This window comes from Passer montanus, unplaced genomic scaffold, assembly GCF_014805655.1.
Source record: "Passer montanus isolate IOZ18808 unplaced genomic scaffold, ASM1480565v1 scaffold54, whole genome shotgun sequence".
Taxonomy (NCBI): Eukaryota; Metazoa; Chordata; class Aves; order Passeriformes; family Passeridae; genus Passer; species Passer montanus.
Window position 1 is genome coordinate 3,057,158 of NW_024370374.1, and position 21,144 is coordinate 3,078,301.

The 21,144-nt window shown below is 40.9% G+C and overlaps 1 protein-coding gene across 5 annotated transcripts in view; it reads right to left on the reverse strand.

The window, feature by feature from the left end:
- Window positions 1–18,478, reverse strand: part of PPFIBP2 (PPFIA binding protein 2) — a 93,363-nt gene extending 74,885 nt beyond the window's left edge. For 4 of the 5 annotated variants that reach the window (XM_039725035.1, XM_039725031.1, XM_039725032.1 and 1 more), the window contains exons 1-2: window positions 18,278–18,478; window positions 1,232–1,329 (exon numbers count right to left, since the gene is read on the reverse strand). In XM_039725035.1, coding sequence (XP_039580969.1) covers window positions 1,232–1,295 — 64 coding nt within the window. In that variant the 5' untranslated portion in view covers window positions 1,296–1,329; window positions 18,278–18,478. The remainder of the gene's footprint in view (window positions 1–1,231; window positions 1,330–18,277) is intronic. The other variant, XM_039725036.1, reaches the window with a different exon arrangement.
- Between the last annotated feature and the right edge of the window lie 2,666 nt (window positions 18,479–21,144).

Sequence of the window (21,144 nt, forward strand, 5' to 3'; positions counted from 1 at the left end):
TATCCCCAATGTTTGCAGAGCTGTATACATCACCACAGAAGGGAGACACTGAGTTCCATTTGTGTGCAGGTGATTTCTGAGCACAGCTTCCATGGCATCCCAGTGGCTAAAAAGTATTACAGTTCCCTCATTTATGAATTACGGTTTGGGACTTGCTTTTCTTATTCTCTCCTTATACACCTGAGGGAAGTGCTTCCCTATTTATGGTGTTTGGTTAGGTATGAAAAAATAAAATCCCAGTTAACTTCCATTGGTTAAAATCTTGTTAGAATAAGGTTCTGCATTCAGGACAAGGAAATATATGTGGGATTTTTCCTGTTTGGCTAGAATTTTTTTCAGTGTAAAGTCATTTCAGTAATATCTATCCCATATTCACATTTACAGTTCTGTGTATCTCAACAGTCTGCTAAAGCTTGTACACTTAGAATAAAGGGAAGACTCGTATGAGGATAGAAAAACCAAACAAACCAATCCCTAGTGATTGTTTAAACTAAAAATCTGGATGGTGATCTATCCTGATGGTGCCATTTAAAGCCCCTTATCAGTCTCTGGACAGAAAGCTCTCCTAGAAGAGGAAGAAGAAGATCAAGGAGCAGCACAACTGCATCAACAAGAGGCTGATGCCATTGACTCCATCACCAGGGAAGAAGGCTCAGCTTGGGTGTCACTATTTAGATTTATAAAGCTTTAGTGAATTCTTTCCCATTGTGCACAAGTGAGATCATGGCCCTACCCTGACACTCCTTTAAGGAGCTCCTGCTGCAAGGTGTGTGAGCACAAACCCCAGGGCATAACAAAACTTATGTGTTATTTTTATGTGTACATGCATTTTTATATATCTATGTGTGCATGTGTTTGATGCAGTTATAAATTATCCAGCTAGCCAGAAGACTTGGTGAGTGAAAACTTTTTAAAAACCACATTAAAATACAAAACTAACAAGTGAAATATGGAATGTTACCACAAGGCTGAGGATGTGTTTAAGATACCATAGAGCATTAAAGCAAAGTAAATCTCTCTTACTTCAATATTCACCTGTCTGAGGGGAAATTGTAGAATTTAGTTTACTTCCTTTATTTTACTCTTAGCTTTCTCCACATGGCTATTAAACCAGAGTGTTAATAGTGAAATCTGCATGTCAGAGAACCTAATAAATTGAGAATTATTAAAAAGCAAACCAGACATAGTTAAATCTCAAGATGGTGTGGTGTAAAAGAATGCATTGTTGTACCTGCAATGATATCATCCATTTGCTCCAAAGCTGCTTCCAGCATATGACTGGCATCAGAAGCCATCCTCTGGGATTTCTTCAGACCTTTACTCCCTCTACTGAAAAGACAGAATAAACCATATATATTACACAAAACAACCTGATGGCAAAATGCATTTCACTGTCACATTATGCATTAGGCTACACAAACAAAATCCATGCTACAGCTTAGTAATGCAGCCTAGTGATACATAAATACAGCCCAGTAATAAGAAAACTAAAAAAAAAACCCTGTTGTTGTTCTTGACAGACAACTTGGGAGTTCTTATTCATGTTTTTGGAAGAGATTTTACTAAAACAGTCAAATGCAAATAAAAAAATCCCAAAAAACTTCAAATACTGGAAGCCAAAGATTCTCCTGCTCCTCATCCTTAACAATGGTTTCCTAGATTCAAAGAGCAGTGCTTTTCAGCCTTTTCCTCTGTGGGGAAAAAAAGAGGATTGGTTAAGGTTCAATGGAGGAATGAAGACATGGGGCAGAACATGTCTTGCTTATAAGCAGAAATCTGTAGGAGGTCTGCTTTTTGATTTTTGCTTTAAGAGTAAAGAAAATTCTGAAACAGTTTTTACTCCTCCTTTCTATATCCCCATTCAGTCTTTTCACCATCTCTTTCATGACACCAAAAATCCCATTTTTTCTGTTCAAATAAGCAAAGTGCCCCAGGTATGAGCTCTCTGAAGTTACTGCTGCTACTTTAAAACAGGATTAAATACATTCATGTCACCATCTGACATTGGGGATAACAAAAAAAGAGAAAAATCTTCCAGAATGAGTCCCTGCTTGTGAGCTGGTGCTGCTGGACTCTTAAGTCAAGCAGCAGCTGCTGCTGCCAACAGATGACATTTCAAAGGGGAGAAGAATTTATGCAGTCCATTTCACTGCCAGTGAAAAAATCCCCTCTGGAATAAGGCCCTTTTGCACATCACTTCATCACAGAAGCACGAGAGCAGTGCCCACACAAAGAGGAAACAGGGATGGCTCTTGGCTCACAGGGCTCCAACACAGCTCACAGCACCCACAGAGCCCACAAAGGCTCACAGTATTTCCATTTCTGCTCCATGAAGGCTGCAATTCAGCCTTTCAGCATTCAGTCTTCTTTTACAGCGAGTTGTAAGAGCTGTAGTTTAAAACTGTTCAATTTTAGCAGACACCTGTCTGACAATGGACAGAGATATCCTTCAGATTCAGCCTTTCAGCATTCAGTCTTCTTTTACAGCGAGTTGTAAGAGCTGTGGTTTAAAACTGTTCAATTTTAGCAGCTATCACCAGACACCTGTCTGACAATGGACACAGATATCCTTCAAATAACTCAGGTTGTGGGTAGGTGGAAATGCAATGGGCCTAGGATTCCAATGCTTCTGAAATGCCACAAATATGTGTTTATCATGGGATTACTTGTGTTAAGAATTCAAGTAGTTTGAATTGAAATAAATACTACAATGAAAATTTGTAGCATCCAACCAAAATTTTCTTCTCTTGAAAACTCAGAATCCTGAGACATGGGTTTTTCTCCATGGTGCTGGTGACACATACACAAAGAAAGCTCATTTATTGAGAACCTCTGTGTTATCAGCATCCTATGTTGATTCCAGTTAATGTTGATAACCCCAGGATCCAGAGAGACAGATGCAGGAATGAGTCAGGAACTGCAACATTCTCATTTGAACTCTGCCATTTACAGCTTGTCACAGTGGGTAAGCCACGATTTAACTTCAGATCACATTGATGTGAAGAGCAACGTGAGAATGCCTCATCCTCACTGTCACCCAAGGCTCAGATTAATGTAAATGAATCAGTGGTTTTGGTCCCTCAGTTTTTTTGTCAAAATAATCTTTTAAGTACAAGCAATGCTAAATTTAACCCAAGTACGTGTCACCCAAATATTTCGTTTAATGGCACTGGAAATAACACAAATTGTGCTCAGAGTAATCTGGGAAGTCATTAAGTCAGCTGATATAAACCTAAAATTTCAAAGTGCTTTCTTTCACATGTGAACTTTCCAGACACTCCCCCTGACCCTGCTGCTTCCATTTGCTGGGTTTTGGGAGACTTCCATCTTCTGCTGCCACATCAGAGGCCACCAAAGACCTCTCAGCTGCAATGATCCTCCTTCCTTGCAGTATTTCCTCTAGTTCAAAGCAGCCATACCACGGGGAATAATCACCTCAGTGGCAGGAAATCCACCTATAGGTGGAAAACAGGTGCCAGAGGGGCACCAAGGCTCCCGTGCCACCAGCCGCTCCCCCAGGAATGCATGGCCACCAGCTGTGTGGGGAAATCAGGGCAGCACATTTCTGGCTCAGAGTTAGAAGGCAGAAAAAGAGTGAAAAACTCTAAATATAGCATAGAGTTTCTAATTCTAGGTTGCACTCCATGCTTTTATTTGTGATGAAAGCCACTGGAGCAGCACACGGCTGTTCAAACAGGAAATGCAGGAGTACACTTCTTGTTAACATCTGATATAGTATTTCATCACTTGTGGTGACAAAGGCATAGAAAATGCTGATACACTGCATTACAAACTTGAAAATTCACTGATGGAAAAACCTCCCATCAAAGCCTTGGCAAAACCCAGAAAGTCTTCTGAAAAACTCCACCAGAAGTGAATCTTCTATCTCCTCCCTGCCTCCACAGTCAGCCTATTATCTCACCTGTACCCACTGAGTATTTGCTGCCTAACTGCATTAAGCTATAGAAAACCTGCTGATCAAACAAGGATTTATTAATGAAAGCAATGTTCTTTGCTCCAGAGAGATAATGTAATATTACTTGCTTGACATCTTTTTCTAGACAGACCTGTTGCGTGTGCTCCAGGCAAGTCTCACTTTCCCAGACACTCCCTCCTTACACTTTGGCTGCTCTGAGCAGTATTATGAAAAGAGCTTGTTACATCTCCTGGGCTTTCAGCTACCATTTCTGATCTAATTTGACAGAAATAGCTTCAACTGTGGATTCTTTTAAAAACACTATTAAATAACAAGACACTTGTAGCAGCCCCTCAAACAGGATCCATCTATTTGCTGGTATTTTAATTACAAATATTTTTTACAGTTTTCATTCCTGAATGACATCAACATATGCAGAACACCATGACTTATTTACTTATGTAAATATACACATATATTTAAAGAAAAAAAAAGTTTTACAGCTTTGGTAAGGATTGAAAAAAAGCTACCTCTCATATTACAGTACAAGCTTCAATATTAGCAAATTCTAACTTTCAGGATTTAATAGGTTAATTCATATGCCAGCAAAATACAAGAATGAGGCTACTCACCTTTTCAGATCCTAAGAGGAAAATAATTTACTTTTTTGCCTGGCCAGTGAAAATTCCTTGCTATTAATAGCTGAAGTTTTACTGTTAAGCAGACATAAGTCTAAATTATTATCATCTCTTCTAAGCCACATGCTCATATTAATTTAGAGCCCAGCCCACAGAGATATTGCAACCCTGTTTGTTATAACTGCCTGAGTAATGACATCTTCCAGGAAGTGCAGACAGAGAAAACTGGTCTGAATTCCTGAAATTTATTTTGCTAAGGTAGTTTTGCACTGTACGTCCTAATCTGAGATTTGCATTCCAAATAAAATGAAAAATCTCAGGTAGAACTATTGTGCTCAGAGCCAATATCCCTTGCAAATTTCTTAGCCTACATTCTCTATGTAAAACTACAACTTACTGTGTCCAAAGGAACATAATATTTAACAGACGTATTCACCGTGAGCAAGATGTTCTTCAGAACTATGAAAAGCCTTAATTAAATTTGAATCTTTCATGGCTGGCTTGAACCAGCAGCTGCTCAGAGATAAGAATATGAACAAGATGAATTCAGGCAACTCAGATGTTTTCCCAAGGTTGCTCATAATAATGAGGTTATCAACTTTATCAATCACAAGGGGTGTGGTTTTTGACAGAAACTCCAGAAATCCAGATCTTGTCTGTGGCCTACAAATTCCTCTCACATTTAGCCGACACATGTAACAATTAACTACCACCACCTTTTTTAACTAGGATTAATAAATACATGCTTGTAAACTCTTTAAATACTCTGATTTGCGTATTACATTGCCTTGTACTTAATGGCATAATGAAATATCAAGTGCCTTGGATAAGCTCAGAAGTCCTCCAAGTTTTCCTTCAGCTGCAAGATGCCTCCTGCCCTGGAATGCAGAAATCTGCCCAGCTTCCACCCTCTGTTTCCCACCTTTCTTTTCCCCCAGCCACACTCTGTGCAGAATCCAGACAGGAGCACAGCCACTGGTTCATCCCTGCAACTCGTGGCTCCAGCAGTTACAAAAGCTATAAATTCATGTTGGGATCCTGGCCTTTTAGAACCTGCTGGAGCTCTCTAATTAAGAGAATCCTTAGTCCTAACCAGCAATCCAGGGAACAGAATCACTTCTGATGGTCACTAGATGACTGCCTAAGGAGTGCTACGTGTGCAGGATCCTCTCCAGCCAGAAATCCTGCTTATCTGATAGCTGGGAGAGCTGGGCTTGCTCAGCCTGGAGGAGAGACGGCTTCAGGGAGGCTTCCAGCAGTTTCCCAGTGCCCAGAGGGGTTACAGGAGAGCTGGAGAGGGACATTTCACAAGGGCAGTGGTGACAGAAAGAGAGGCAAGAGCCTTAAGCTGAAGGAAGGTAGGTTTGCATTCAAACAGGAGGAAATTCTTCACTGTGAGGGTGGGCAGGCCCTGGCACAGGTGCCCAGAGAAGCTGTGGCTGCCCCTGGATCCCTGGAAATGTCCAGGGCCAGGCTGGATGGGACTCTGAGAAACCTGGGATAGTGGAAGGCATCCCTGCCCAGGCAGGAGGGGTGGAACCAGATTGACTTCTGTGGTCCTTTCCAACCCAAACCGTTCTATGGTTCTAGCCTAAATTTCATTTATTTCTTAATACATACAGTACTTGCTCTATTTCCCCTTCATATGCTTCACTAGAATAGGCAGAAAGAGGGTTTTTACCTTTCTTCATTGATTACCCATTCTGTAATGAGCAAAATCAAGGCTATTTCAGAGGGCTTTTAAGAATAGCTAGACTAGGAAGGAAAAAAAAAACAAAAACAAACAAGTTTATTTTGAGCTGGAAAGTGTAAAGTGCCCACAGGAAGGCAGAATGGGCAGCTCTAAGGAGAAATATCAATCAGCCACAGTTGAACAAAGACCTGATAGCAAATTGCTTCAGGTAGGTGGCAGAACTGTTAAAGTCTCTATTCAACACCTTGCTCCTGTATGAGGGCATATCCTGAAGTACCTTGGCACTGTAAAAGCACCCTGCTTGTGTGCTACTGATGAAAGTCAGAGCAACAAGCATAAAGCAATGATGCTTTTACACATAATATGCTAAATAATGTGAATTAAAATACATAGCTAAACTTACTGCACTATGAGGGGGCAAAGTCAAAGCCAAACATCTCTTTTCAAAAATAAACCCATTAAGTTTGCCAATGCAAGTCTGAATTTCAATTTTTGGGGGAACTGAAGGTGAAGGAAAGAAGAAAGACCCCTTTAAAAATGCTAGATCTGACTGACACTTGATGCTTTAAAACACAGATCACCTCACAGCAGCTCCTCCACAGGGCTGATGGATATTGAGTTACAGTTCCTACTGGTACCATAACCAAATTTCCTGACTCATGTTTGCACAAAGTCTCATCCTTACATATAAGAGCTGACGCTGACAGAATGGCATGTGCAAAGTGAGCTCTCTTCAGCTCCTCTCTGTAACACTTCCAGCAACTGCAGGAAGCCCTTCAGCCCTCAGTGTTGCTTTAAACTTTGTCCTTAAAAACTTAAAAAAAGCCCTTCATAATTTAATTTTATGTTGTTATCAGATACACGAAGTTTTCTGTGCTATATGCAGTATAAAAGAAAAATGTTATAGATTCTGACTTTGCAAATCTTAAATCAAAATTGCATTGCTACTGTATGAAGTCCAAAAAGTCAAATTATTTTGTTCACTTCTCTGACACCTAACTAGTTAAAATTAAAAAAAAAAAAAAGCAACACACTGGATAAATAGTTTGGATACTAGCTTCAGCTGAACAAAACAGTACCTGACAAAATACATGAGAGGAAAGTCTCTGTGCCAAAATATGAACATTTCTGCTCTTAAAATAAACACATACAAAAGCCAGATTTGGTATTGCAGTTCACATCTAGTTCAGAGAGATTTACAACTAAGAAAAGTTAGATCCTCAAAATTTCAACATTTAAAATAAACTGTGGGTTTTTTTTTTTACTTTTCCCTTCCAATCTCACTGGCCTCAAGGTCATAGCTCTGAATTTTCTTCCATGAAGGTCAACATTTCAGTGAGATCTTTGAAGTTGCTTAAATCTAGCTCCAATGCCTGGGAAACTGCTCAGACCACACCTTCCCTCCCCACCCCACATCATGTAGTGTAATTTCATGCTCTGCTAAATTGGAAGGTGAGGAGTTATAGTAAAAGCAAATACAGAATTCATGCACAAATTAACTCTGCCCTAGAGTAAAGCAGAGGACAAATCCTTGACACCAATGGAGAGAGATGAGGTAGATATGACAAGCAGTTTTCACTGCAAAACTCCTAAAAATTTAGACAAACTAAACAGTGCTAACACAGGGCCAAAAGATCTTATATGTCAAAGAAATGCAGGAGGTCCAATTTTCTGATCTCCTCTGTTTCTTCAGTTCCTTAGGATCATTGTAAAAATCAGCTGCCTTGCCAACAAGGAGCAAACACTGCTCAGGGAACTGGCAGAGCTGCTGGAGCCACGGAGCCCTTGGAATGCCATGGGAATCATTCAGGGTGCAGGATATTTCTGATTTTTAGAAATGTGCAAAAGAGTGCATCTGCAAAAGAATGACATGGTGACACAGGTGAAGGTGTGAATGCTTCCATGCAGAGTAAGAGCCACAAACGTTTACAGAAATACCTCACTTTGGAGGTTTAGAAAAGTGGAGAGCTCTGAATTCTCCTTAACATGGGCAGACACTGGGATAGGTGAGGATCAGGGAAGGATTGGCACCAGTGAAGGCTGAGGTACCCCAGCTGGGCTTTTCTGCAGCAGAACCTCAGAACAATGGCAGGGTTGATGAGCTACAAGACTGGCTTTCTGCAATCCAAAGAGACAATTCTCATCCACAAGATACCTAAGGTAAAAAACCTGAGGTCTGGGTTAGACTGCGCAGCAAAGCAGCTCAGCATAGACACAATGAAGAAAAATATTTCTTATGAATATTTATTATTTCAAAACTGTCTACTCTTGGGTTACTCTGATTATAAAGCTCTCTCCTGAATTTCCCTCAGCTTTACAAATGTGACATAAAGGCTCTTGTGAAGTCTAAATTAAGCTTTAGGCTTAAAATGTATACTAAAAGTCAACTTTTTGACTCTGCAAAATTAATTTTGCTATGAGTTTTTTTCCACCTTTGAAACATTCAGTGCAGTAATTTATAAATAACACTCACTAGGCTGGTTTAATATTACCCAACACACATCTGTGGATACAAATATGTTGAATTCATACTAACAGGAACTGACAATATCAGGCACTTCTGTATAAATTGAAGCTTCAGTAGCTATTTTGAGGAAAGTGTCTGTGGGAAACAAAGAAAAGAAAAACATACTTCTGCTAGAAACAGCAAATTCATCAAAATTGAATCCACTTGGATTAAAAGCACTGAAATGGGAACAGCAAATGGATCACTATGAAAAGCACCACATCCCTCATTACTCAGCACATCAACAAAAATATACATTTTAACAGCTGTGCCAGTTTAAAGATTGTGCTTATAAGCAAAACAGTCCTATACAGATTGCTTCCTGAAGATTATTGAAAATATCCTTGAGGGAAAAAAGCTATTTTCAAGTTTTTCCTCTTTCCCTGCCTCAAGAATAGGTTTAACTGTGGTCCCCAAATAGGTAATTTCACCTGGTGGGTCAGAGACCAACCCACACACAGAGCAGAGCTGCACCAGTTGCTGACTTGGCTTTGTTTCTTTCTTCCTTATCTTGGGAATTCTGCCCAAAGTCCCTATGGCCTGTAAATTCTTCATTCTTTGTGCCCAGTATCAGTGATACATCCTTTTCACTCAAGCTTTGTTAAATTCTCCCTAAGTCTGAGATCACTGATCACATGAAGCCCTAAATTTTAACCAGACAACTCTAAGGTCAAGTAACTCATCATTCCAACACCTGGACATCATCACCAAGGGGCAAAGATTCTTCACAGCAAGCAAACCCTTGCTTTAAAATGACATCTTTTGTTGGTTTTGCTTCTCCATTATTCGGAATGTGGGACATCTTACTCTCTGCAGAACTGGCCAACACTAAGAAAGAATCTGTATCAAACCCTGTGCCACAGCTGAATTTTAAATCCCAGCCACCTTTCATTAATTGCTTTCCATACTTAATGGAGAAACATGATTTTCTAATTAAAGAAAAAAGGCATTATACAGATAGGTAATGCTGCAAGCCAGACAGAAGAGTAGCTGGACATCTAAGAGCAACATTTAATACTTTTAAGATTCACAGAGGTGAGAGAAATATATAACATCCCCACAGCTGAAGAAACATTATTACAGGTGGCAAGAAGACTGCACCACCCTTTATCCTAGTTTTTCCAGTGAATCCTAGAGGAAAAGAGAATACCAAGGTGCCTAGAGACAGATTAGGCATGCACAGAAACCAGAAGCTGGCTTTAGAGGGAACAGGGAGCAGCCCACAATGAATGTGTGACAAGATATCCAGGCCTCCTCAGTGACCTGTTTGATGGAGGCTGTATTTGCTCACAGAAACACATATTTACCCAGGCGAGGCTCTTAAGGGATTCACCTCCCTGAAAAACCACCCAAGTGCTTAGCTCTTGTATTTCACACTCATCTGTGTGCACTGCTACTGGTTTGACTCTGTCACAGCAAGTGAAACAAGCAATAATATGATAATAAAAAAACCCCACAAAACAACTGTATATCCAATTTTGAGTACCTGGGGAAAAGATTTTATAGGCTTAAAAAGAGTTCTGAAGTGCTCATTGTGCTACTTCCACACAGGGGATGGTCCTGTGGCACAGGACACAAAAGAGATCCCCAAATTGTCCTGCAATATATATGTATATATATATACACACACACCCCTTTTAGTATCAGCTGTGAGAGGTGTTCTTACCAACCACAGAGCCCATCATGCAGTGTCTGCCAAGCATTTCAGGGTATTTATTCCAAATTCTACACAAACGTAAAATGAATATGTTTCCATGTCAAATTATCTTAGCAAGGGTAAGCCAAACCAATTTAAACTTCTCCTTATATGCCATACATGATACGAGGGACTAAGAAAGAGATAGAAAAGCAAAGAAAAAGCAAAGCCTCAAAGTTCCATGAATCAGGATGTCTTCTTGATTTTGCAAAACTCGGGAAGAGTGTGTCATTTCCACATATTGACTGATTGCTCAGTAAAACTTTCAAGCCTCCACTTACGAGTCCCTAAAGTTTTCATGCTCCAGTTCAATCATTTTGGCTCACAGATTTGCTAAGAAACAGAAAGCTTTTGGAAATTTTGCAAATCAACTGAATGCAAGAGCTGAGCCTAGGAACAGACCTGTTTACAAACTCAGTGCTCTCTGGGTTTTGTATACTTATTTACAGCTGAAGTTCAGGATGCTGTCAGCATCATCCATCACTGGGTATATTTAAGGGACATTTTTTATTGTCTGAATTCCCACTACTTTTAGGGCATGAAAAATCCACAAGTTAAACCATTATAATGAACACACAGAGGATTTCTCTAGATTCCTTTCCAGATAAGTATTTTGATAAGCATTTAATGACTTGAACACGAACAACGACACAAAAGGATTTGGCAGAAAAATAAAAGTCTAGCTAAAATTCTACTGCATGTTACTTCTAGTCCCAAGGACTCTTTCATATGGTTGGAATAAATAGAAAAATTCCAAATGCTAGGGTATAACTACCCCTATACAACAATATATTGTTTTATTATAGCAAAACAATATATCGCTATACATTTAGTCAAATTTTACTGCCTCTGAAATAGACACCTTAGTAATGACAGAGCAGAAAAATGAAAAAGAATTCTTACATTACTTTAGAGGGCTTGAATGGCATCACAGCAAGGCCTGGAGTCATAAAATGCACTGTCAAAACCAGCAGTGACACCTGGGGGCATGCTGACTGCCAGGCTCTTACACATCCTGTCTTGCTCCAGAGTATTTCATATCAGGACTCACAGCAGCTTTTAAGAATTATTTGAAAGTCTTACCACTCATATTTGGTCTGTGAATACACCTATGGAGTTCCCTGAGGTAATAAATAATGCATTTTAATGCTTGATAACAATGCCTTTATTTGACCTGTTTATTAATACAGCCACAAAATGAAATTATTTCAGGCTAATGACTTGCAAAGCCCTTTAATCCCTAACAGCTACCAGCTGATTTGCCTGCATGAAAAGTTTGTCAGAAGTTTCTTGCATTTGGGGCCACTTGCATCAAAATAAAAATAAAATATAAACAAAAGACTAAAGTATTGAAATGACCATCTGTTGGATAACATTATCTTGTGCTTCTATTTCAGGAGAGAAAAGGGAATCAGAATTCACTGTCAGTTTCAGTTTATTTAATTTTCCAGAAAATGGATCAATGTCTGCTTCCGTATCAGTAATTGTGGCATCTTTGTACTCTTCCATTAAATTTGCAAGGAAAATTTGATTTGCTGTTATATATGAGAGATTTAGTCCCCTTTGTTTCAGTTGTTTTCAAACTTCCAAGTGGACATATTCAAGACTGTTTCATTAATTCCAAAATAATATAGATCCTGTCCATTCCTGCTTGAAAAGAATATGTGGTCATATTGGCAAACACTAAAATACAGCTCTGTCATGAAGAAATTTTTTTCCTCTATTACTGTTTATTGATAAGGGGTAGTTTTGCTTCAAGACTGTACTGTAAACATGTAACAGTTCTGTTTACTCATTAGTTAAGGAAAGCAAATAAAATTAATTTACAGTGAAATGATATTTATGAACATTCTGCTTGGTATAGCACTTTTATCAGTCTCTACTAATTTGGAAGCTCTTCTGAGTTCCCAAATCTGGTTTTCCAAAGAAAGTGAGCAGCTGCTACTCCCATTTGCAATTAGTTCTGGATAATCAGAAGCTTTGATTAAATAAAAACTACAAACGGCTGGTGAATCCTAGCTAAATTTTAGAGTATGAATCCCTTTTATAGCAAGGCATTTACTCTGAACACAAACTCCTCACATCATGCTAAAAAAAAAAAAAAAAGGCAGGTTTCTAAAATCTGCCTTTTGCCAGTTAAATGAGAACCAGCTGTGCTTCACAATCTGCAGAGGAACCTGAAGATGCTACCAAGTTTCCTAATTAAAATGAAGAAGCCAATCAAGGCAAAACAGATTTGGACCACAATTCTTGAAATAGTTTTCCAATCTCTGCCTGATTTACAATTATTATGAAATGTTGCCCACAACGGGCACAGTAAGGGTGAGTAACTCCTGAGGGTTATTCAGTATTTTTCACAACAGAGCAGCACCAGGCTTTGCAAAGCAGGCCAGAACAGACCTCCTTCTTGAACAACAGCTTGTTAGAACAACTTTTCTTTCTTTTAATGACAAAGGTTCTAATAGGATTTTCTTTTTATACGTACAAAGTCTGCCAGAGAAGACTGAAAATTGTACTTTACAGTTTCAGTAACATTTCTACTTTGCACACATTCAGCTTTCTAACTGAAGAATGTTTTAATTCAATAAATAGTTAACTAATCATTTATAGTGCCTGTGATCGAAATTTTCAGGTTTAATATAATCAGTGGTAATACTGAAATACTTTGCACATATACTTTTATTTTATTTACAGAGGATTTCGTCTGAAGAAAAGAAAAAACAAAGTTAATGAAGTTAATATTTTCTTTTCTTGAAGTAATAAACACACTCTGAGAGTATAACATATCCTACCTTCATAAGTGGTTTGTGCTCGTTTCCTACCTAGCCACATAAAACAGGTTATCTCCCCAAGGTGTTTGCTAGAGATTTTTATTTTTTTTGTTTGGAGTGAGACATCAGAATTCTTCTGTTTGGGAGCTGATTGGATTATGTTCATTAGTTTATGATCATCCCAGAAACACACTCATAAATCTTACTGCAATGCCATTAGAATAAGATGTTCTGATTATCCTCTGTTAAAGCAGATGCTACCATGTGCACTGTAGAGGAATAAAAATATGATTCACTGCATTCAAGAGACACTTGGCAAATATCTTCCCCTGTCCAAATAAGATTTCTGAAATAAACTTGGGGTTCAAAATAGTGCAAATTGAAAATAAAATTACTTTTTTTTTTTTTTTGTATGAGCAGTACATACAGAAGAAAGGAGGCAACTCCAGCAAAGTCACCTCTGAATGCAGAGACCAACCAGACTTGTTTTCAGAAGAGGATAAGGTAAAACAGGAGTTCCCATACTCTAAGTGCTGGAAATCCAGATCAGAATGCAACAGTTTAGATTTATCTTCAGTAATTACTTTAACTGGCACACAATCTGTTTATCTTAAAGAGTATGAAGACCTAAACAGCAAGTGAATCATTCCCTATGAATATTCATACACTTTCTATTGCTCTGCTGGAAACAACACTGGCAGTCAGCATTGGATAAGCAAGACTTGGAACAGAGGCATCCTTTGGACCTGTCTTTTTCTTGAACTTGAGTGTTCAGTCTGATTTCTGCCCTCCAAAACAATGCAAGGCTTCATTGAAGGAGAATCAGCTGATCTGTTTTCTCCAAATTCACATCTGCTTCAGGAAACCACCATCAATTTATCACCATTTCTTTGGGTGATATGCCAAAGGCTTCTCATACCATCACCAGTTCATACTTGCAAATTTTTGGAAGTCCAACCCATTATTTACCATTCCTTGAATTACACAGTTTGGTCATATCAGGTTTCTTATCTTTACTCCTCTATAAAGTGCTCTATTTTAACCTGTATTCAATCCTCAACTTTTATCCTCAGTTACTTCAGAATTAACTCGGAAAATTTGACTAAACAGAGAAACACAGAATGTATTTTATATACCACATACACAGAGTTGAGAAAACCACTAATGGTTCCTCATTTGTTTGTTGATGATCTGACAGAGAAATAAAGCCCTGTTTTAGGCATTTGAATATACCACATTTTCCTTTTTGATCTGTATGAAAATATACAGCTCTTTCCCCTCGGCAGGTTTCAGTCACAGGTTTTGCAGAAATACTAGTGAACCACAAAATAGTCATAAAATCTTGCTGTACAGGTTATCAAATTAGAGTATAAAATCCAGGTTGTGCTTAAAATCCTCTAAACCACTACACTGGAACTTGGCAGGTGCATATTATAAACACAATTTGACCTAGACTGGCAAGAGTGCCATCAGGATTTACTTTTTATGCTTATTTCAGAAAGAAATTATCCTTGTAATTTAACTGCTTTGTTCTCTGCATCAATGAATTACCAGATAAGAGCAAAGTACCATTAAGAAATGGTTTTATAGCAAATAAACACATGAAGATGGAAACAAAAAAGGTAACTGTAATGTTACAAGGTCAGAGAGACTTGAAATAAAAATATCACTGGGAGAGGTATCTAGCTACAAGAAAAAAGCACCATTATTTTGTTGCTTAACGCGCATCTACGTTAAAGAAGAACTAAAATGTTGTAAAGGTGGGAGAAAGAAGAAGGGAAGAAATCCAACATGGCACAGGTTATCAAGGACTTGACCTCAGAGCTGGTGCCTAGACAAAGTTAAAGAACAGACTGAGCAAAGGTGGGACACTCCATTTCTTCAGCTTCAAAGCCTCAGGTGAGTTGATAACACTGAACAGATAAAAGCAAACTGGGGAAAACTTAAGGAACTTCATTTACTGCTCAAACTTTCCATTTCTCAGGGTATTGACTGAAGCAAAGTTATTTCATACATCTCTACAGAACTCTGGTAACTGATCAAGTGTCCCTCCAGGGACATCCACTGCTGCTAAACCCTCTCGAGTAGCTTAGGAGATTTTCAAGGTTATACCTAGAGAGGCTGAAGTGATCTGTGGGGATGGGGTGGCAAATGGTAATGAGAAACATCTCCAGAGACTGGAGTGATGCAGCTTCACTGATAGAAAAGTGACTCTGACAGTCCTAATCTACTGCCCTAGACAACGTCATCTTCTGCTGCATTGCTATTTCCACATGCTTGGGTATTTCTGGAGAACACATTAAAACCAAAAGCCTTTCTTTGTACAGCACATTCAATGATTTTGCACCTACGCTGAGTGATGATCATCATAAAACACATTTCCTTATTTATCACTTTCTGCTTTGATAAACTAAATCATCACATTATAGACTTCTAAAGCAAGGAGGTTTCATCCTATTGCTGTAAATGTCTTTTCTGGGAAGGGAGCAGGAGGAAGGTGGATTTTTTTGTTAATAAGCAGAGCCCTGTTGAGGCCCTGCTTTACCTGTGTGAACACAGTCCTTTGCTAATCTTGCCAGGTCAAGGCTGCCTGAGCTCAAACAAATCCTTAGCTGCAGGGAAAACCAATGGAGTTTCTGGTCTGCCTCTGAGTAGCCTAATAAGAGTGAAAGCAGTGTCTGGGGATGAGTGCCTTGTAGGGTTTTGTGGGAGTTTGTTTGTTTTGAGGAGAGAGACCAGAAAGAGGCAAACAGGAAACAAGTGAGGTAAATGAGGGCTGGAAGCAGAGCTGCACACGGAATAACAAGGATATGGCTCACTGTCTCTTGCTCTGTTTCATTTTCTCCTCTTTTGCACCCACAGGACATTGTCCCTCTGCCGTTCCTGCCTGTTTGCTGACACAATCAGCATGTTGAGGAAGGTGATTATTAAGGTCTCCATTCTACTCTTGTCCATCTGTCCTCCTCCCATGCTCCATTCCAACTCTCTCTGCCACACGGAGTCACATTTTTCTGCCTCCGAGCCTGCATGGTCTGTCTGGAGAAGCCGTGACTCGGTGTAACAAGCATGACAGGAAAATGGGAGAATGGATTCAAGAACCCAGAGAGCACTTCTGAGGTCTGTGCCTACACCAGAACATTCTCCCTTTGCTAGACACACCCCTGATCCCTTTTCCACACTGCTGACACCACATGAAGAAAGATGAAGTGAGATCACATAGAGGAGGAGTGAGGGGAAGATAACTCTTATTATCTCACTTTTACCTATTCTTCCCCTACCTCCTCCCTGTCTTCCTTGTTTATCTGCATGTGGATAGGGCTGCTGGAGTGAAACCAGGGTGGCAGCAGCAGAAAGCACCCTCCACACCATCCCTCTAATCCCTCTGCTTCCTGGGATGGGAGATGAAAGCAGCCAGGGAACCTGGAATCAGGGAACAACACTCCCAGCCCAATTCCTACCACGTTCCAGCCACACAGACCAAGCAGTTTCTGCCCCCCTCCTTTAATTTGGGCTTCCCACAGGGCAGAGTCCCAGATGGGTGACAGATAAGCTGCTGGATGTTTTGTCAAGACATTTGATTACTACCTGACTCAGGTAAATAAAGCATTTAAGCTTTCAAAAGTGATGCTAACATTAGTTCAGAAGAATTACAGGCAAGTCATGTGTCTTTAGAACAGAAAAAAAATTCAGCAGTGGGTGGTGACACCAGTCTTGAGTTAATCCTCAGCTTAAGTCTTGTTACCAGGGACTTGAAATTATTTTAGACATTACAAATATATTATTACATTTGATTTTTTTTTTCTCATATTCTGGTACCAAGCTCTACCTGTCCTCAAGACAAAGCTAAGGTTCTTTTGAGTTCTCCCTTCTCTTTAACTTACACTGAGTTTCCTTCAGGTTTAAGAGGCCTTTACAATTGTTCTCAACTGGAATCATGAGCAAGTGTTTGAAAATCCCATAAAATTTTAAAAAAACCACCAACCCATATTTGCTTATGTTTGTCCCAGTTTGACCTTTCACTTTCCTAGTATACCAAGTTTTACTCCAGGTATTTCCCCATAAGAAAAATAGAGAGAAATGTAAAGATTCAGTGGTTTCAAAGTTCATATAGCAGATAAAAGTAAAAAACCAGGAACACAGGCAAAGTCAATAAATGAACATGAAAAGTTGGAATTCTGCTTTCTTTACTCTCCCACCCACTCTTTCCACATTTCCATAGAAGTTTCAGAATTAAATCTTTTATGCACTTGTTCATATACTCCTTTTTAAAAAAACCAACAAAACAACCCCAGAAAACTACCCCTCAGTGAATCCCCTCCTTCCACAACCTTAGAATCAAAAATCTGAAATTGCAAACGACCTTTTTGGCGGTGGAAATACAAAGTGTGGTGCATGCAAACCTTCAGAAGCACACATTGCACTGCACCCACACACAGTCAGACCCGCAGCTGCTGACCTGCCAAGATGGTACTCAGCATCTTCTTCTGCCCCATGCACAGCTGAGAAAGGACCACGCAGGAAGGAGGGTGGTTCCTTATCCTTCTTGCAAATGTTAGGAGGAGGCGTTTTTATCCCAGCAGCACAAACCTCGAGCGCTAGCCCATGGGACTGGGCATCACTTGACATCCCCTCCCCTCACCTCCCTCCCTCCCTCATCTCTTTGGTGCTCGAACAGCCAGCTTCATCTTCCAGCTCCTTTTTCCTGAACACCCTTTAAACCACCTCCTTTTCACCGCTGTGACACCCCCACATACCGCTTTTTGGATAGTTAATTGTCAAAGCCTGGGGAGGGGAAGGAAGGGGGCTCCCACCTTAGGCTGCAGCTGGGTGTCATCACCGACAGCGCCTGTTGAACCCCCTGCCCTACGCCAACAAAGCCTTTTATTTACAGACCTGCCAGTCCAACTGGACTTTCGGAGCTTTGCCCGCCGCGAGAATAAATATTTACCTTCCAGGAGCCGCGTCTGTTTAAAAGCCCCGCTCCCGGCGGGATGGAGCGGGGCGAGCAACAGGCGCCGGGAGCGACCCCTCCGACCCCCGGGCCCGAGCCCGCTGACCTGATCCTGATCCTGGTCCTGCTCCTGCTCCTCTTCCCGGTCGTGCCCGGCGGCGCCTCTGCAGCGCCGGGACAGCCGGGGCCGGGCTCGGGCGGCTGCAGCCGGACGCTCCCAGGCAGCCCGATCCCGTTCGATCCCGTTGCAGCCCTGATCCCGGTGCCGTTCCCGGTGCCAGCCCCGGCTCGGCCGCGCTCGGGGCCGCCCCCGAGTGACGGCGCCCGGCGCTCCGGCCCCCCCGCGCGGGCAGGTGCTCCCGGGAATTCCTGCGCTCCGGGAATTCTCTGCACAGCGTTTGCCCCCCTCGCTACTGCTGGAATCGAAAGTATGTTGTCTTAAGAAGCGGTACCGCGCGTATTTTTATTTTTATTTTTAAATATTTTTTTTATTTTTTTGTGAGTTTTCCTGCGCCCCGGGAGTTTTCCAGGTTAACACAGACATTGTAGTGTTGACTGAGAAAACACTAACAACTCCAAAGATTGAAAAAAAATCAGGCGTTTATCTACTTAAAGTACTTCTCACCTACTTTAATTCTCTTAGTAAAATAACAGCATAGTTAGTTTATATTGTTGTAACTATTTCATATCAACTCCCTGTTAACTGCTGCTTAAAAATCAGCCTCTAATGCTGTGTTTATGGCTGAAAAAATCTCCACTGCAGGAAGACTGCAAGTACACAAACATTAACCAACAACACACCCATGAAGCGTAGCTTTTCTTCTGTTTCTAGAGATTCCAGGATCACTGGTAGGGATACGAAAAGTGCTGTGAGTTTTGGTCATTGGCAGTTCCCTGGTCACTTGGGGCGTCCGGCTGAGCAAAAATCTGACAAAGGGTTTCTGTTGACCAAAGGGGTCACCTGTGCTGCACTGGCACAGCTCTTTCACAGCAGCTGAGTGCTCCTGGGGATGTCAGTTTTCTGTGGAGCTGGCTAAACAAAAGTAACTGCTTAGCAGAAAGTGAGATAAAGAGATTCCGACACATTTGCAACGCAATTAACACACACTTTTCACTCTTTGTGGAGTGGTTGTATTTCAATCACTACAGTTTGCTGTCTTCCTTCTGGCATGGTGATGTCTTTCACCTAAATAGTTTAAGCATGTCTAAAATACACGTTGTTTTAAGGTAATTTTGTCACTTATAACATTTCTCCTCAGTTTTAGAATCTCTTTTTTGCCTAGAATAATCTTCCAGTGTATTTGGGTGTTCCCTGTTACCAGCTGAGCCACTCTCTGACCTTGGGAAGAATTACATGTTATTTCAGTTTTGCTTTAAACTTACACAAAACACCAAGGCTATGAATCACATACCAGATATTCCAGATAGAGGATTGGACCTCACGTAGAGAGCAGACATGCCCAAGGTGGGAGAGAGAGAGAAAATGGGAAGTGAAGTAGAATGCCTTTGAAACGTCTCTGAACATGCTAAAGAATAATTTAACCTGGCAAAGATCCACGAGCTGTGTGTTAATTCAGCTTTTGAATGTTTCTTGTCTTTTGTCTCAACTTTGAGGTAGTCCTCTTAAATAGGTCACGTAGAGGAGCAGTGAAAATTACACAGGTCGATAACATTTGCATCTTTCATAATACTGATACCAAAAATTATTGGGCAGCACTGCTTGCTGAGTATTGCTCGACCATTTGGGAAAGAGTCAGTGGAATTTAGAACAATCTCGGCAAAGCTTAGTTGAAAGCAGCCCAGTTTCCCCTCCTTTTTCCCAAGGTCTAGGACAGGTGTCTGGACAACTTTGCACAGGATAGAAGCAGCACCTTGGAGCTCATTGACTCTGTGATGCAGGGTTCCTCCAGCCCTGTTTATTCCTGGCCTGGAATTGCCAAGCCCCTGCTGGTACATGCTGTTCTCCAGTTTCTCTGGCAGGGCCTGGGAAGGCGAGCATGGCCTTGCCCCAGTGCAGGGGAAGGGCCTGGAATGGGGAGGCATTACTGCCACTCCCTTGGGAAGAGCAGGCAGGAGCAGAGGGAGCACAGAGCACAAGCCCCTGTCTGCTCATAGGTCATGATTTTACAGCTCTGCTTCTTTGCTGTTTGACATAATATTGCTGCACCACCAGAGAGAATTTTAATTCTGGGCTGCCTTCAGCTTGCTGGTCCTGTCTGTCCTGTTTGCTATCACTGTAATAAGTGAGTTAGTTCTGCACCTCTCTCAGTGCAGGGGGTTCCAGGAGCACTCCCTCTGCTGTGCTGGCCTCTTGGCTAATTACCATTCCAGAAGTGCCCCCTTCAATGAGAGTGGTCTATGTCTTTGCTGCAGTGGTGCAGACCCACGACTGTCACAAAGCTGGCATTGTGCTAAGTCTTTGCCTCTCTTATGTAACAATGGGGTTTATTCAGGGAGAGCAGAATCATCCTTCTCGGAAGAGACCCACGAGAAAAACAAGTCAGGAGCCCCAAAGCAGAGCACTGCTGGACATGGCTTTACTAATCATCTTCATTGCTTCCATCTCAAAAAACCAGTTATCTGTGAGATCTCACAGTTTGTCCTAATGAGATTTAATCACCAGGGTTTGTTCTTATGTTCTTAAAACTTACTGAACAGACCTGACCAAGTTTCTCTTCCTCGGTGTTGCAGTCACATTTTTGGCAATGCTGAGTTTCAGTTCAGGCCGGATTCCTGATCCTGCAAGTGTGCCTGGATGGTGCTTAGGCTGATGCATCCAGGGGCTCTTTCCTTGTGCTGCTTGCCCTGTTACTGGATTGTGCAGAAAAGTGGCAAAATGGATCATAGTCCCTGAAGGGTGAGGGCCAAAACAGCCTCTGAGATGCAGGCTCCAAATGGCTGTGCTCCCTGGATAGAAACTCGTGGTTCTAAGGCAGGAAATAAAAAATCATCTTTTGATACATCACTTTGCAG